Raw genomic sequence first — 18,701 nt, 5'->3', positions numbered from 1 at the left:
AAACATGCCCAATTCCTTCAACTTTTCCTCATTGGTCATATTTTCAAATCTTCTTTTTATTTTTCTTGCTTTCCTCTGGACTCTCTCCAATTGTTTCACATCTTTCTTAAAATGTAGTGTCCCAAGCTGGACAGTTTAAAAGGCCCCACCAGTGTCAAGCAGAGTGGAAAAATTACCTTCCGTGCCTTACATATGACAGTCCTTTTAATATATCCCAGAATGACATTTGCCTTTTTTGCAACAGCATCACACTCTTGATTCACATTTGTGATTCACTATACCCCAGATCCTTTTCTGCAACAGTACTACCTAGCCAATTACTCCCCATTTTGTATTTGTCCATTTGATGCTTCCTTCCCAAATGTAATACTTTGCACTTGTCTTTATTGAATTTCATCTGATTGATTTCAGACCAATTCTCCAATTTATCAGATAATCAAATTGCTATTACATTTACATATACATTATTTTGTTCATTCACTAAACAAAATCTATTTAATTGCACCGTTAAACCAGTGCAACTCTGAATATAGACAAGACTGAAAAGAGTAAGTATGAGGATCCACACATCCTGAATCCAAGTTCATGGGCTGCTATCATGTCCACAACACTATCCAATAGCTTTACTAGTGATTGAAGAACTGGGACGCCTAAGTCTTTACACCCACAGGAACCTGATTAGAGGAACTTCAGATTCCCCAACCGGGCCAGGTACACTATTTAAACCAGAAAGAGACACAGGAAGTTCTCCATGCAACAGGGTGATTTCCTGGATAGCTGCTACATATGACCCTGTTTTCTTCCTGGTTTCTGCTTTCCTTGCCTGCGCCTGGTTCTTGCCTTCCTTCTCTTGTCTCTGCTCTTGGTATCTGATTTTGACTTTGGCTTGACTCCTGACTCTGGCTCTGTATCCTTGGCTTGAGTCCATCTCTGACTGCTCAGGCCTCAATTGTGACTGTAGGAGGTGCTTGTCTACACACAACCTGGAATTGAAAGAACTAAATCCATTTTAATTCACACCTGCAATTATTCTAATAAAAATTTGTCAGTGGATTCTCTATTTTGGAGTAGGAGAGTCCTACTTCAATTCAGTTTAAATCAGTAAAAATATTGACTTAAATTAAATTAAAATAGAACACTCCTAATCCAAAAATAAGAGTCCACACTGTAGAGACTTGCACTGAAATAACTTTAGATGTGAATTAACACTGTGATGTTTTTGGTTTCAGTCCCTAGTTTTAGGCATGAGTGTTTTTGTTATTCTGATAAAGTTCCTTGTTCAGTATTAGAATAAAGACTTTTTCTGTGACTCTTCCCCAGGGTCATGTGACATTTTTCTCCAATTACAAACCCATACTATTGTCATAGGACTATACTATACATATCACCGATGCCCCAAAAATCTAGCCCTCGTGCAAAAACAAAGACTGAATTTTGTGGTGGTAAAACTACTGGATACATGTCCCAATCCATTCTTTGAATTTCATATTTCAGGGTTTTGCTTCCTAACTGCATTGGCAGAATTCTATTTTGTTAGAATCAAAGGACTTTGTATCCAAGTCTATTACTACCAGAACAAAAGTTTCAATCACTAATATATTGTGACTGCAGTGTCCTTAATACATTTACATTTCCAGGTCTGCATGGAGAAATAGTTTTCCTCTGCTCAATGAGTGAGGAAACATGGAGCAAGTCTATATGATATCCTTTGTTAATGTAACGAGTGACAACATTAAGATATGTCTTTATTATTATTTTATTAGAGGCAAGTTTCCACAGTGGAGTTACTCCTTCCCAACAAATGAGGAGCTTGCAGCAGGGCTGCATGAGGGATGAGTCTTCTCCCCACCTCTAATCAATGAAGAGGGCAGGTCCAACTGTGACAACTCCACACCATATCCCAATGAATAAGCAAGTCCAGGGCAGATCTACTTGGGGAGGTTTCACTTTCTCAATGAAAGAGGAAACTTGGGGCAGATCTGCATGAGGGAGGACTTCTTTCCCCTGGTCCTCAAATGAAGGAACTTGAGGAAAGTCAATATGGGAGAGTCTTCCTTCTCTACAATAAGAGAAGAGACTTAGGTGGGTCCACATAGGAGAGTTGATGACTCAAAGAATGAGAGGACTTGGAGCAGATCTATATGGGGAATCTCCTCTTCCAGTGACGAGACTTAGGTGCTTAATTCCCATTAAAATCAGTGAGAGATAGGTGTGTAAATATTTTTGAGAATCTGGGCCGTAGAGCTGGTCTTCCTTAGGAAGCCTTCCCTTTGACTCTGAAAGAGGTGACTTGGGACAAGTATGCATCAAATCTTGAACACAGGGTATAACCCTATTCTGAATAGATCAGTGGTTCTTCAACCCATGGCCTGTGAACCCAATCAGCACACAGTTGCAGCCCATGTGACATCCTCAGGGCCATACAGGTAATATATGTATTGTGTGGATGTGGCCCATGTAACACCTAGAGAGCTGCTTACGTGACCCACAATGGTAAATAGGTTGAGAACCTCTGAAATACCTTGTACCTGTCTCTGATGGAAACTTGAGGGTCTGTCTCTTTTTCACTTTGGCAATATTTGTATAGCTTGTCAGACTAAAAAAAATCTCACTGAATTGAATCACACAAAGGAGTCCCTCCCTCCTTCCCAGAGGACTTGCGGCAGGTCTGCGCAAACAGTCTCCTGTTTCTACCCATGATTGAGGAGAGTTGGAGCAGTTCTGCATGAGAAACCTCACCATTTCTACCCTGTGAATGAGGGGACATGGAATAGGTCCATAAGGGGGAGTCTCTCCTCGCCTCAGTACAGATTTGTAAAAGGGAGTTTCCACTTTCCCCCCATTAGTTGATCAAAAACAGCTGGCCGAGGTGCCCTCTCCAACTTCCATTGAAGGCATACAGCCCCCCACTTGTCAAACTTGTGAGAAGCCTCAGGATCCTGTTTAACTCTTCAGGAAGCTTGGCTGACCAGATAACATCAGTTTCCAAAAATGCCTTCTTTCATTTCTAGCTTGCTTGCTAAGAAACTTCATCTGTTCCTCCTGGATGAGGACCTGGCCACATTTGCAACTCCACGATAGATTACTGTAACTCTTTGTATCCAAAGCTCAATAGGAAGAAGATACACAGGCATGCAGATGAACACCTCTCCTATATTTCAGTCCACTGTGTGCACATCATGCCTGCATTGAAGTCCAGCCACTGGCTTCCAATGCCAGTTAAAGGCCTTGGTCCTAATTTTCAAAACAATTAATGGACCAAGCCCCAGTTACACCAAAGATCAAATTTTGATCTATGAACCATCGCATCAGCTACACTTCTCTCAGATATCATAGGTCACAAAGCCCAGAATGACAAATGTGAGAAGTGGGGACAAAGCATTCTCTGTCAAGGTGATCTGACTGTAGACCAATTGATCGGTTGAATCCAATCTGACCATTTTTAGATAATGTTGCCTTTTTTTTTTTTTTTTTTTTTTTTTTGAGGAAGCCTCTCCATCACAAATAACGCTCACAATTCAAACATACCCTTTTATTCTCAAACCTTTCTCAACACTCCTTCCCTGCTCTCCTGAAACCCTCAACCCTAACTGCAGCGGAGATCTGACCCCATAAAGGGAGACGTGCCAAAGAGACTCCTGGAAAGCCACCAAGGACTCTGCTATTGCTATTGATTTTCTCTGCGTGATGGTCGACACACAGCATAAACCTCAGATCGATGGATGATAGCACAGCCCCAGCTTGGCTACAGCTCAAACCAGCTTTCTGCTTCAAGCCCAACTCTCCTAAGTGCTCTAAGAGCTGCAGGGTTACTCAGACTGCCTTGAACGGTGGTGTGCCACATGGGAGCCCAGCTTCAGCCAGCCCCCGACCGGGCTGTCTGATCTGAGACTCCCCCTCCCCCCGCATAGCTAGCCAGGGTAGGGGATTGGGGCAGTCTCCCCGGCTAGTGAGAGCACTTGTTCGAACAGGTCTGCACCAGGGAGCCCGAGCCCCTCCCCACCGAGCCAGGCAGCATTGTAGCAGGTCTGTGTGGGAGGAGGGAGAGTCGGTGCGCGGCCTCCACCAGCCCTGCCGCCAGGAGAGGGGAGGGGAGCGGACTGGGCCCCTCAGGCGCTCGCTCGCTCACTCCCACACCCACGCTGCAGTTGTAGGACTATTTGTAAGCTGGGAGGTGGGCGGACGAGACCGCCCACTGCTAAAGGCCCCTCCCCGTGGGGGGTGGAGGGGGAGAAGTCACTGGACCCAGGACACAACCGATTTCGTGGGACAAAGAATGAAAAAAGGAGCGGGCGTGGGGGGGGGCGGTCACAGGGAGGGAACCAGAGCGGGACTGGGAGCAGACACCCCCAGGCAGCGCCCACTGCTCCCGGACTGCACTTGGCGGAGGCAGGCGAAGCAGAGGCGCGCCCCCGTGGCAGGGGCCGAGGCGAGGCGAGGCGTGTCCCCCGCGGGGGTTCGCGCGCCGAGGCCAGCGGCGGTTGGTGCGGCCCCCGCCCTGTGGGGCGGAGGGGAAGGCGCGGGCTCAGGCGCTCGCTCCCTCGCGGTTGCCATGGCCCCGTTTGACGTCACCGGCAGTGTGGTGCCCGTGCGTTGCGGCGCAGTGATTGGCGGAGACCCCGTGTGCGGCGCTGGGAGAGAGGCTGCAGCGGAGCGAGCAGGGCTAGAGGCTCAGCACAGTCCGCGCCGGCTACCCGCCCAGAGACACTCGTGCCGCCGCTTGCTCCTTACACAGGTAACTGGGCCCACGGTACCGCCAGCCCTGCGGGGCGCCCGCGCCTCGCCGCTCCCCGGGGCGCCCGGGAGGGGGAAGGAGCTGGCGAGGCGGCAGCAGCGCCCCCTCCCCCGGCCCTTCCGCAGGCAGCAGGGCGGCTCCCTGCGCCGCGCCGAGCTCCGCGGGCAGGGCGCGGGGCAGCTGGCCCCCAGGTAACCATTCCGCCGCTGCGGACGTGGCCTCCACTGCACAGGTGAGGCCGGCTCAACCCCTCCCTGTTCCCGCTGCCAGGCTGCTGCCCCGGAGCCGTTGGGGGAGGAGGGGGTAGCAGCGTGTGACCCGGGGCAGGGGGTCACCGGGCGGGCGCCGGGGGCCGCTGCTCTGGCCGGGCTCCGGCAGGTGCGGCTGCTGGGCTGAGGCTCGTTCCCCGCCGTGGCGGCTGCGGGAACATGGGAGGGGCAGGGGGGGCGCAGCCCCTCCGGGGCCGGTGCGACCTTCCCCCACCTGGGCTGGCGGGGCCCTGCCGGCAGGGGGTGCCGCCGGAGCGGGGCGGGGGCGCAGGCGGCTCGCTGGCTGGGTGTGGTCTCCCGCCGGCAGCGCTGCCTCCGCCTGGCAGAGCGGGGTTCCTGGAGCGCCTTGCTGTGGCGGCCCCGCCCCGGATCCCGGCGCGGAGCTGGGGTATTGCTGGGGAGTGGGGACCCCGGCCGTGGGGCGTGTAATGGGCGCTGGGCCCGGGCTCCCGAGCGGCCGCGGCAGCTCCACTTGGGCGGTGACTGCGCTGGCGCCGCGGGGCGGGGGTCTTCGCCCTCGCCCGTGTGGTGGCGGCGGCGCCGGGCTGCGGCTTTCCCCACCCTCAGTCTCTCTCTGTCGGGAGGCGGAGGGTGCGGCCTCCTTCTCCCTCCTTCCCTCCCGCCCCGCCCGGCGCTGGGTGGAGGTGAGCGGGGTTAACGCGCGCAGTGGGCTGGGCTCTGGTACGAATCCGCCATGACAAAGAGCCTAGCGGAGGCGCTGCCTCTCTCGGAGCCGGGCGGATGCGGCGGCGGCCGCAGCGCGGGAGGGGCGGCGGGCGGAGTCTGGCCCGGTTGTCCCTCCTCGCCCACGCCGCGCCGTGTCGATTTCATGTTGTAGCCGCCTAGTTCCCCACCACCCTGCGCTCGGTGTATCCGTGCCGGCTGCAAGCGCCCAACGCGGCCCTGCGCTGCGGTGAGCTCCAGCAGCACCATTTTATGCTGTCGAGATACGATCTGGTGTACAGAGGAATCGACTGGCATCTTCCCACCATCGCTGTGCTTCATGAAAGTAGCTTCTTCTCTGTCAAAGTGCAGCAGTATTGCCGAGGATCCTGCCATGCCAGTCCGCTGGAGTTGGCTAGCCCAGTTTGATAAGCTGGCTTTCAGATACTGTTTTAACCATCTCTGCCTTGTCTCATGTATACTGGGTAGTAACATTGCTGCAGCTGAAACCATTCTGTAAAATGGCTTCTTAACAGTGTTTGCAGTGTGATCAAGGCCTTAATCCACAATAGCAAATATTATAGAGTGACTGTTGTTCTCCACCAATGTTGGTTGAAACAGCTACTGAAATGTCTCTCACCCTTGAGGTGACCTGATCTCTGAAAAATGTCTAAATTTCTTTCATTGAGTTTAAATACAACAGATTAAATTCCCAGTAGTCTTATGTGGAATATTACACTTGCATAAGCCAAACCAAAATTTGTTGGGATCAGTGGGATGGCAATTGGCATAAGTAACATAAAAACTCAACACACTTGGCTAAATTGAGTTTTCAGTTTTTAGCCTTATCAGTTAAGATATGAAGGAATCTACTAGCTAGTGCATATTTCAGGGCTTGAAATAATTACCAGATAATACAAACCAGAGACTCATGAAATGAGTGTGGGGGTGGTGGATTCTGACCATCCTGGCATGCAAAAAGGCTAAGGGACTAAATCATGTCCAGCTAACACTTGCATCTCAATGGGAGTTTTCACTCAAATTGAGCAATTTGCCCATCTAGACTTAACCACTGAGATTGAAGAGCAATGCCCAGGTCAGATGCTCAGCCCCTCCCCTTCTAGCACAGCTGCCTGTGTCTGTATGATTGGAGCCCACGTTTTGATATCAACCTCTGGGTAGTAAGTATCTGAAAGTAAAATTCCTTTTGGTGGCTGCTGTGTTGTTTTTCTTCATTCTAGAGCCTCAACTTCTTGTGGAAGTTGGGAGGTCTGTGCTACTATCCAGACTGGGGTTGTTTGGGTCTTCCTTGGAATAGCCACTGATTCTGCTTCCAGTTTGTCCTCTAATCAACAGAATAATGAAACTGGTAAACTTGATGCTGCTGAATGGTTGGAAGTAGTCAGAAGAGAACACTGAGTATTGGCAAGAAGCACTTGAATTGTCTACATACTTGGGGGACAGCACAGAAATGGTGCACCTTCACTTCCCATTTGGAAGGTTATCTTTGAAACCAGAAAGAGTAGAAGTGTTAATTTAAAAAAAGGTTTGAATTTGTAGAAACGTCATGGCTTGAACACTTCCTAAGTCATTGGTTTTATAAATGACCAAGTATTGAGAGCTACTCTGCCTTAGTTGCATAGCTGACAAACTAGAATATTGCAGATTTTAAAAAAGACTCACATTCTACATATGAGGCTAATTTGCCCTTGATAAATATTGTTTGAATAATGCCTTCCTATTTTCCCTCTTCAGAAAAATCAGCATGGATAAAAATGAGCTGGTGCAAAAGGCCAAACTGGCTGAGCAGGCTGAGAGATATGATGACATGGCAGGCTGCATGAAGTCTGTGACTGAGCAAGGAGCTGAGTTGTCCAATGAGGAGAGGAATCTTCTCTCTGTTGCTTACAAAAATGTCGTAGGAGCCCGTAGGTCATCTTGGAGAGTCGTCTCAAGTATTGAACAAAAGACGGAAGGTGCTGAGAAAAAACAGCAGATGGCCCGAGAATACAGAGAGAAAATTGAGACAGAGCTAAGAGACATCTGCAATGATGTGCTGGTGAGAGATGATAAAACTGTATTTAATCCGTGTTTGCTTAATATTGCAGGGTAAATAGATATGGACCTTCTTAAATTACTGTTTTTCAGTCCCTTGCTTAAAAACTGAGGCATTCTATATAAAGCATCCAAATCTCCCCCACACCACCATTTCCGAAAAACAAAATGCGATAACTGCGTGACTTCTCTTCCTTAAAATCATAATTCCAAAACCTGTATTAAAGTTCTCAAGGGTATCACCTCTAACATATTTGCAAACTTGTTGAAACGCTTTATTGTATGTAGACTTTATATTTCATTGATCTTTTTATTACACAGGTATTTGTGTATAAGCAAAAATATCAACACAATATTTATCTGTGAATGAACTAATTAAGAGGCTTTGAACCTGGTTTCTTTCGAAGAGGTGTTCTTTGCATAACCTAGATGGCCTTTGTATCTGGAATCTTCAATATACTGTGTTGCTTGTATGAGGTTGTAATTCTCACTATGGAAATTGTGCCCCTCCCTGGGTGAGATGATGTAATGTTAGTTATGACTCAGCCATGCAGAAAACTGTCTGGAGGAGGAGGCAGTAGCAAAGCTGCTGATGCCCTCTTCAAGTTACAGCTTTTAGTGGTAAAAAGCTATAACAAAGACGGTGGTCTCTGGAGTTCGGCTCCTTTTGTGGCTTGCAGTATAGAATAGGATTTGAGAACATGAGGGCTGAATGTGTAGGTTTCTAAATATGATAATTCAGTTGCCAAAAAACTTTTTTCAAAATATCTAACCTAAATTTTTCAAACTTTACAATACATAAATACTAGTATACTATGAACTCACTGGTAGTGAATGTCTTCCTTCATTATCTGTGGCAAGATAGAAATCCTTTGCTGGCAATAACAGCTACTAAACCAAGGACTTCTCTGAAATTATGTGACATAAGGGTTCAAGTTACAAGTGTATGTTGTAAAATCAGCTTGGATACATTCAGGTGTTGATTAAAATGGTGTGCACACTTTAGCTGAACCCTTATTTTAAACTTCTGTTAAGGTCATTGACTCACCTTCGCCTTGTCTGGTACATAGTAACTGCATGAATAGGGAGGTTACTATCCCTTAGAAGAAACTGAAATGAATGGAATAAAACTTCTCCAAAGGTGTAAAAGAGAACATGGCATTTTCAGCATCATTCTGAATGTCTACTTGTATTTAGGGTCTAGCTTCCTTGGTGATTGGCACACTAAAAGCACTCATGCAAACAGCTTCATGTGTGTTAACATTAACTTAAGGATAACTTTAAAGAGCCTATGGGACTGGTACTGCCTAACTTAAACAGATGTGACACTGTTAAAATAACTTTCTCAATGTGAGTGGTGTGCTTCAATCTGATTAAGCAATGGAAACTAAGGACTAATACCCAAAGCTGCTAGTTTCAATTTTATTGCAGTAGGTCTCGTGTTGTTGGGAGAGAACAGCATTTTTTTAAAAGTATGCCCAAGCAGTGTCCAACACAAAACTCAGCCTTGTAAATTAGGTTCATAAAGTTTTAAGGCCAACAATTTAATAAAATATTTCTTAAATTCTGCTAAAAGGTTTATTACAGACAACAGTTTTCAGTCAATTTTAGTTTCCCATTTTATTTTTTTAGGTTGATCAGTGAAAGCCTTGCTTCACGGTTTGGTTTTCATGCTTGAGAAAAATACAACAGTATTTGCAATCAAACACTGTAGTATTTTTCTCAAGCATGAAAAGCAAACTGTTGAAGCAAGGTTTTCATTGTTCAATCTAAAAAATAAAATGGGAAATTAAAATTTTAAACTGTTTCAGGATGTTTTAATCTAAGATATCTGTGTGTGGAAAAACAAACAAGGGAAATAAACAACCACCAATCAGTATCCTTCAGTTTTCAGAAGGGACTTTAAATTGTGATTTGCTGTACTTGGTGATCAGAAATATGTTTAGATCATTACTGCTTAGCACATTTAACTAACTTCAGACAGCTAAAATCTTACTCATCTGGGTGTGGCCAGTCCAGTTATTTTTAATCAAAGCTAAACATGTTTGGACTGAACTTCCATCCAGATGAAACAATGCCTAGGTAGTGACCTTTTCTTAAAAAAAACAAACTGCTTTTCTAAAAGCTAGGTTTAAAAAAAAAAAAAGTTCTATTATTTTTCATGTATCCATGCGACGGGTTTTAAAAATGTTTTCAAAGGTGCAACCTAATTATCAAGGTTAACATTTTAGGTAAAGAATTAACATCTATAGCTAAAAGCGTATTCTTGTTTCTTGACTGATAAGATGTCCCATTTAGACTCATTAATTAACTAGTATGTACCAAGAAGTTTCTGTAACCACACTGCATGACTTGAGATGGGCAAAAAGACTAAAATTTAGTCCATTCATTTTGCTCCACGTTACTAGATGAGAGAATCAACTACAACAGCATCTTTTAGCTGCATCTTCTACATAGGGATCTGCATGATGTTACTATCTGAGTGAAAATGAAACCTGATTTACTTTAATTACAAGTTTTTGTTGTTGGACTCTATAGAATAGCCTACAACTTTCCACATAACTAACTAACTAATTTCAGAGGGCAATGAGGCTGACCAGAGAATATAGTTACTGACTCTGTTTATATAGACAATTGGATCTTAAGTGTAGGTAACGAAGTTCCAGTTCTACATAGTTCATGGCCGATGCAAAAGCTACTCAGGCTCCCTGTGCTTCCCTAACAAGCTCCATTTAAATGAATGTATTCACTTTTCTTTTCCACTCTACTTGATCACTAAATAAATGATATTTTAAGCTGCTGATCTCCCTCTGTACTTGCAGGGTCATTCAGACAACACTGCAAGGTATGAAATATTGCAACACAATTCAGAAGTAATTGATATCCTAATAACTAAATTGATAGAATAGGAAATCATGGGGGGGAGGAAGCCCTGTAGTCTAGTGTATTTGTGACAGTACCAAAATGTGGCAGTGGTTGGTTCTGCTGTAGCTTTATGCTACTACATTTGTAGTTTTACTAGGAGTTGATAAAAGTAGTAGATGGAAATAAATAGCATGAACACATCCAGTTGTTAAGGCACTGGATTGGGATTTGGCTAGGTTCCCAGCTCTGCTGCTTGCCGTCTGTGGCCCTGGCCACCTCACTTTCTCTGTTTCTTCCCCTTCTGCTCCATGTCTGTTTGGGTTGTAAGCTCTACATAGAGAGGATTCTAAACTGTTTGTACAGTGCCTAGCACAATGGGGTCCTGGTCTCAAGGTGCTGCTGCTATACAAGTAGCAATGTATTTTGTGTGCTATCTACTTGTGATAGGAAATTGCAGTGTAACAATACATATTCTAACCACTAAATCCAAGCACAGAACAATGAATTGCCAAACTTTTAACTTGCTTTAGTATACTCTAAATACTATCTAGAAAGCTTCCAACCTGACAGGAGTTTAAACTTTCACAGGAAATGGAAGCTCACTTAAGTGTTTTTCCCAGGCTAGTCAACAGTAAGCTTCACTTCCTGTTTCAAGTTCTTCAGGTATCATCGTAATGATCTCTTCCTCTTGGTTATGAAAATTTTAACAACAATCAGATTCTTTTTAGAATGTTTTACAATTTTAAACTTGATAAAGATTAATTTAAGAATTATGGTCACTATAGCCTGTCTTTAGTTTCTTGATAATACCCAGAGTGGATTGATTTAAATCAAAGCAAGTTAAATAATTGATTTAAATTGTGTTATTTTCCTACAGAAAGATTGTCTGATTGGTCATCATTAAAACCTGTTGATTTGTAGCTGAACTAGTGTTTGTTTTTGCTGACAAGGTGGATCCACTTTACATTTATTTAGGGAATTATATAGCTTAACTTTTTTCTAGATTAATTTTTGCTAGCAATTAGTGTCAAGCAGTTTTAAAAGCAAAACAAGTATTATCTGTAGTAAGTGAGTTGAACTGATTGTCTGATCACCTTCCTTCAAGATTTTAGAACTAGTATATCTCATCTCACACCTAATTTTTATTCAGAGATTGATGAAAAAGCAGGAAAGCTTGTTTTCCCTTTAACTCTCAGTTGGTTTCTTAACTTTGAATGAACTAGTCATTGAACTGAACTAGTTGAATAAACTGCAATGAAGAAAATATTCTCTCTTCACCTGTAGAAGAGGCTACTGCTGTCAAAAGCTGGTTTGGCACATCATCAAACTCCCAAGTTCCAACTGCTTAGCCAGTGACTTCCACCGGTTCAAAGGTTTGACTTTCTTTAAAAATTGGCAGCAAACATACATTGTGTTAAATACCTTTGTATTTAATTTAAATTTATTTTAATTTAGGCCTCAACACAGGTTGTCAATTTCAAACTTAATTTTAAATACGGTAGGTTTATTTTGGAAAAAATAAACACACATTTAATTTTAATTAATTAAAAAACCAATTTTTATCTATCCTGGTATTCTATTTAAACTGGAATTCCATTTAAACTGGAATTATTCTGAAATGCAGAAGAGGAAGTGTAGGAAATTCTTTTAAGTATTCAACATTACATTGTGCAGACAGTTGGTTGAGGATTCCTTTCTAAAGGATTTGGCACTTCAGAGTAGTATACAGGTATAAGCATTTTCAAAACACTTAACAGCTGTAAGGTGCTTCAGACAAGCATTGGCCTATGCCAATTGCTAATTGGTTACTTAAAACATGAGCAATAGTTGACAATTTACAATGGAAAGTAGTACTGGGGATTGCATACTTTATAGATTCTATCAGCCTAGTGCATTGCACACATTTGGGGCTCCTTGCATTCTTTCATTCCCCTCTTAAGCTCCTTATGTGCCATCTTCCCATGCCTTTCTATTTCAGGCAGTCCCTGCAACTCTTCCATGCTTAGATCTGTGTCCCCTGCTACCCCTCACTTCCCTCCCCAGGCTCTGTTTTTCCTTTCCCCATCCTTCCCCTGACTGCAGGTCCCTGCTTCCATGCTCCCTACCTGTTTGCCCTCTGGGTCCCTTATTTCTCTCATCACCACTCCCCACCTGCATTCCCTTGTGCATCCTTCTTTTTGTCCATTCACTTGTGCCCTTGCTTTTCCCACAAACCCTCCCTGTAAGGTTCACGTTGTCTGGCTTCTGACAGAAATATCTCCTCCCCACAGCAAGTTGAACTGCTGCCACTGATATGTGTAGGTAGTACCAGGAAGTCTGTGGTATCTGATTATTATCTGAATCAGGCTTCTATGGTGGCCCAATTTGCATAAAAATCAATAGTTGTGTCTGCTAATACCTAGAAAACTCCCTGAAATTTGGACCGAAAAATGCAGTTGAGTTTAGGGCCTTGTTTTGCTCAACTAAAAAATCCAGGGACAAGTGGTCCATGCAGGGACTAGTTGAATGAGGTAATGATCTGCCTTCTTCCTCAACTGTGTCTGTACAACAACTATTTCTCACTAATTTCAGGGTTAAAGGTTTACAATGGCACTTCTCCATGTAAATGTATCTGTTTACACTTGCTATAAGTACTCACTGTAAAATGAAGTCAAGTACTAGCAGAACTGAAAGAAGAGGGCAGCATTCAATCATCCACCTGGATTTTTTTGGCATACAATTCTCTGAAGTGTGTGTGTGTGTGTGTGTGTGTGTGTGTTCATGAAGGAGCATAACTAGCTTCAGAAAAGACCCAAGTGAATGCTTGTTTTCAAAAAATATGGTGCAGCAGAAATGTCTATAGCCTTAGCTGTGGAGATTGGCCATTCTGAGACAATTTCATATTCCACTGATAGATGCATAGATGTAAGTAGTTAATATGCCATCACCTAGTTATATTCAAATTTACCACATTCCATCTGTACTTAATCATATTTCTGCATCAGCTGTTAATGGCTAGCATTAGCAAAATTACTTTTCACTACTCGGCTTTTCTAGGGAGTGAGTTGCCATTCAGTGCTTTTGCAGATGGACATACATGACTATATTTTCACTTTAACAGTGGCATCTTGAAAGATTTTAACAAACTATTGGTGGAAAAGATATGCAGTACTTCCAAAGAAGTACACTGCATGTAATATTATGGCCATTTAGTATCTTATCAAAAATTACATTCGAAATTTAGTCTCCATGTAAGTTTAGATTTTTTGTCCTGTGTTCTCAAAGCTTTTTGGAGTACACAGCCAAAGTTTAGCCATCTAGTTTTCAAGTCTAGAACTTGACTTGAATTTTCAAAGACCTCTAAAGAGAGTTAGGCATTCAACTCCCACTGAATTCTAATAATTGGGATGCCTAACTAATTAGGTTCTCTTGAAAATCTTACAACAGTTTTTGACTATCTCCTTTTCCTGTTTTAGAACAATTAGTTTAGACCATTATATGCTGAAGAATGGTAACAATTCTAACTTCATGAATTGAATTTAGTCTTTTGGGTTTACAAGTGATGGATTGGAGGTAACTGGTATGTTCCACAGAGATTACTAGCTATAGTTGTTAAATTTTTAGTTTTCTGTTAAGGCTCTAAATGAGGTCTCCTCCTGTCTAAAAACCAGTATTTCCATTAGGCTTCAGCACCATATAGTTGCTAAAGTATTGAGTAGGAGGCAGGTGCTAACTCATTGAGCCATCTGACTTCACTCAGTTAATTTGTGAGAATTACTTCTTGTTTGTAGCTGAACTTTTTTTCCCCTATCACAAAGGTGTACGAACTTGCTAAAATAACAAAGTAGTTTTCCTTTAGTTCTGTAACAAATGGTTCCTGGTCAAACTGTTAATATGCTGCTAACAGCTACAATATCATAGAGTAGAACCAGAACTCCATGTCACTCACAGGTAACTTTTGAGTTTGAGATAGATTTCTAAATACCCATATCCGTTTGGTGTAATATAATTCAGAATGACTACATTGGATTCTGTCTATTAATTCTTCTGCTAATGTATGGAACTTTGGCTTACTAACACAGTAGCAAAGGATCTGGATTCCAGCACAGTCAAGATATGTGGCTTATTCTTAACAATCAAGCTGTATGGACAAAGGAAAGGACAGCTATACTGTTAATATTAACAAGTGTTCTGTCCATGATCTAGCTTGATATATTTGTTGCATCAATCACCATAGGGGCTGGGTGTGAGAGATCCCCTTGGTAAGTGCAAGCAGGAACATTAAAAAAGCTAGTACAAGTTTAATGGAATAGTCAGCATTTGGAAGTGAAAACGCATTTTTCTGATAAGCATTTGTTTTTCCCTCTTTAATTCTAGCCTTACTCTAATGTCTAGCTTGAATGACAAGAACTACACAAAGTGCTTGGTAACATATGAAGGCATCTGAGTGTGTGCTTCCAAACAAAGAATAACTTTTGCAAGAACTTAAAAATGAACTTGCCAGTGACTGAGTGCTGACAACAGCAAAATAAAATAACAAATATTTGGTCAGTTGCCTAATACTGTGACTGTTTTTTCCCTCTGACCCCCTGCTTGTAGAGGATAGGAGGCTTGCTTTTGCTTGTAGTGGTCTATGGCTGAAATTGGCAAGATAAGTGCACTTTTGCCATGCTGGTGAAAGCTGTGAGCAGCAAAGGTCTGAAGGTGACTTGGGGTGGTCAGAAAGAAGAATGGGGAACTCTCATCCAAGAACAGGGAAGAGGACAGGAAGTTTCCTTTCCTTCTCAGAAGTTACATAGGATGCATCAGATCAATTTACAACAACAGTAGCTAACTTGAAAGATGGGAGAAGAGAGGTACTTGTGCACCTCATGTGCCTCTCCTTCCCAACAACTTGGGGAGGAGGGGTCACTAAGCTACTCAGAGTTGCATCACTTCTCACTGGAAGCTCCCATCTTCTAAAGAGTAGGTATGGAAAATCCTTAAAACCTAAATGCAGTGCAGTTTAGAATATAGGCTGTTTTTAATGGAACCTCCACTGCGGCACTCCTCAGGAGTCTATACTACTGCTGATAAAGATACCAACTGTTCTTATTTCCTCCTTCAAATGCTACAAGCGTACCTCCACACTGAAATAAAATGCCAGCGGTTGGCCCATTTCAGTTGACTCAGACTTATGGGGCTCAGACTATAGGGCTATAAAATTGGAGTGTAGCCATCTGGACTCAAGCTGGAGCCCAGACTGTGGGACCGCCATCCCTCACAGGGTCCCAGAGACTGGACTGGGCTGGGCTGAAGCCCAGACTACACTGCAATTTTATAGCCCCACAACCCAATTCAGCTGACACAGGCCAACTGTGGGCGTTTTATTGCATTTAGACATACCCCAAGAGTCTAGTGTAGTCACTGAAGGATAAATGACATTTTTCATTGGACTCTAAAAAGTGCTCTTTTGAATGTGGAGAACAGGAACTGCTTATGTCGATAGCAGCATAGGATTGGATAACCTCTGTACTGCACCGGGAGAGGGAACCAAATGCTTGGATTGTAAAGCACCAAACCTGGTAAACTTTAAATCCCTGCTTATTAAGCATTGGATCAGTGCTTTTGCTGCTTGCTGGTGTGAGTAGGTACTTGAGGAGCTTGCTGTATTGCTTTTCCAAAGCCAAAGGGTCCTTTTTCCATGCTATGGATTTGAAGGCTGTAGATTCTCCCCATAACTAGATCATGTCTCTTGGTTTGGAAGGCAGCCTTGGTAGACTTACAGTCCCTTGACATGCATTTGGCCCTGCATTTGTAAGGATGCCTCATCAAAATAGGTTAATACATTGTTTCAACTATCAGAAGTTTCTTGTATAAGGAACTCTGTTCTGGAGAAGCAATGTGTTGAAGGCAATTGGAAACACCCTATCTTGCCATGAGCTTAACTTAGAAGATGTCTTGTGTTTACTGAAGGGACAAAAAGGCACAGTGAGATGCAGACTTTTAATACCGAGACATTTTTATAGCATTGCATATTTTGAGAGCACTGAAGGGACACTAGCTAATCCTCCATGATATAATATCTCCACTTTACAGAGTGGGTAAATGAGACAAGTGACAACTAGGATTACAATTTAGGATTGCCTCACTAACAATTCTTTATTCATTCCTCCAGGCCACACTGCCTCTAGTAGCCAGTTTTAATGAAGCTCAGATAAATTTTCTATTTGAACAGCATATCTTAGGTGTGCTTCAGAACTAGATCCCTTTACTTGCCACATATGTTTATACATCTGGCTTACTCTGGACCCAAACATATGAATTCATGATTTTAACAGTTGGTGAAATTCACCTCATGAGTAAGTTTTGATAAAACAGGTGCTTTGATAAAACACTTGCTATAATTACTAGTCTGAAAAAAGTAGAAGTGTTTTAATTCTACCAGTAATCTGGTAGCCTAAATCTCTTGACAGAATTCTTGTAATCAAGAGCATCTGAAGAGGCTTTTCCCTAGAAGTTGGCTGTAGGGAGGAGGAAATGCACAGTACATAGTATCCATGTGATCTTCAAACTGACATCTTAAAGATTCCTTTTTATTGGCACTAGCTTCAGCTTTTGAGAGCTTGATTAATAAAATATTTTAATGCTGCCATTGGCATTTATCAAGTTATATCAAGTGTGAATTGTTTTCTACCTCTTCTGCTGCAGAAGGAGAAAGACAAATACATGGAAAGAATCCAGAAAACTTGTATTTTGTAAGTGATGGATTTCGTACTCCATAGACACAACTGATCTTTAATAATTGCTGGATGGAAAGAGTCATAACTACAAATTCAGTATATTTAACAGTATATCTTGCAGAAGAAAATATCTACGTTTATCATAAAAGTAGATGTACAGTCCTAAAATGGAATATCACTGGGACAGCTATGGTCCTGCACTGTTGGCTTGCTCATAAGTTAAGCTTTGATATAAAATTCCATTTGGAACTCACTCTCTTTGTGTGTGCACTGAAAAATAACTCAATTTAGATGGTCTAACACATGTTCCTTTCCTATTTCATTGGTAGGGAGGAAAAAGATATTAAGCAGTGCATTTGAAACATCACATCCATAATGCTGGAAAATATACTTGCACTAAGCTGCAAAGCAGCTAGTGGCACATATTGTAGAATGCCTAGTTGCTATTGCTTTCAGAGGAGTCCAGATGTCAAGTGGTTTGGATAATGCTGCACTTCATCTTATGCGTGGCCAGTTCTTGGTTAAATAACACTGGAAATTAGGGAAGTGTCTTACAGCTCTAAATGAGACCAAAATGTGCTAAATATTCAAAAGTATTTGATTATCACTGATTGCATCATAGAAGGGCAAATGGAGAAGCACTAATCACCCATCAGCTGGCCACCTTTATTTTTTCTGTTGTTTCTTGCTCTTTCCTGTCTTTTTTTGGTCTCTTTATCTGATCCTTTCTTACTCCAGTCCCTACTATTCCTTCTTAAAGAAGCAGGAAACTTCTTTGTAATGGATGATATTTTGCAGATGGAATTAATATGATGACAAGGGTCTACCATCAACTGTGATAGTTTTACTTGTATGCCTTTTTAGACTAAAAGCATTTTTGGGCAGACACTCTTCATGTTACAGTACCTAACACAACAGGGGCACTGATCCTGACTGGAACTTAAGTGCTGCTGCAGCTTTGATAATACTGAAGAAATCTTGTCAATTTCTCCACCGTATAGCCAGACTTAAGTTTCCAGTGTTTGGTGCTGTACAAGACATAGATCTAATTGCCTACCTGAAGGGGTTTATAATATAGGATCAAATGAGACTGAGAAGGTGGTAATAGAGCACTTGTTTATAAAGGAAATTTTCAGCAATGTCTGTAGGCATCACAGAAATGGGTATTCAGGAGGGATTTAATTGAAGATGATACCCCAGTGTACTGAGATAGGAAGGTCTTTTTCAAAAATAGGCGGCGTAAAAGAAGGCACAGACTGAGAGAGACAAGTGTGATAAGACTTATCAGTAAAATGCAATACATTCTCCTCCAATACTTTTTATCCCTTTCATTCTCTAGTAAAATTAATTTTGAGTATAAGTTTGATATTAACGTTAAATAAAAGGCATCGGTTTTGCTATAAACTAGAATGA

At 42.7% G+C, this 18,701-nt stretch overlaps 1 protein-coding gene across 1 annotated transcript in view; it reads left to right on the top strand.

Moving 5' to 3' along the window:
- Positions 1–4,601: 4,601 nt before the first annotated feature.
- YWHAZ (tyrosine 3-monooxygenase/tryptophan 5-monooxygenase activation protein zeta) overlaps positions 4,602–18,701 on the top strand; it is a 32,295-nt gene continuing 18,195 nt past the window's right edge. Inside the window, exons 1-2 of the mRNA XM_067537321.1 lie at positions 4,602–4,735; positions 7,423–7,726. Of these exons, the coding sequence (XP_067393422.1) occupies positions 7,433–7,726 (294 nt within the window). The 5' untranslated portion in view covers positions 4,602–4,735; positions 7,423–7,432. The remainder of the gene's footprint in view (positions 4,736–7,422; positions 7,727–18,701) is intronic.

The sequence above is a fragment of the Emydura macquarii genome, unplaced genomic scaffold (assembly GCF_026122565.2).
Source record: "Emydura macquarii macquarii isolate MOO-44397 ecotype Brisbane River unplaced genomic scaffold, CSIRO-AGI_Emac_v2 contig_383, whole genome shotgun sequence".
Taxonomy (NCBI): domain Eukaryota; kingdom Metazoa; phylum Chordata; order Testudines; family Chelidae; genus Emydura; species Emydura macquarii.
The sequence above is the reverse complement of the archived record's forward strand: the minus strand, read 5'-3'. Positions and strand labels throughout refer to the sequence as shown.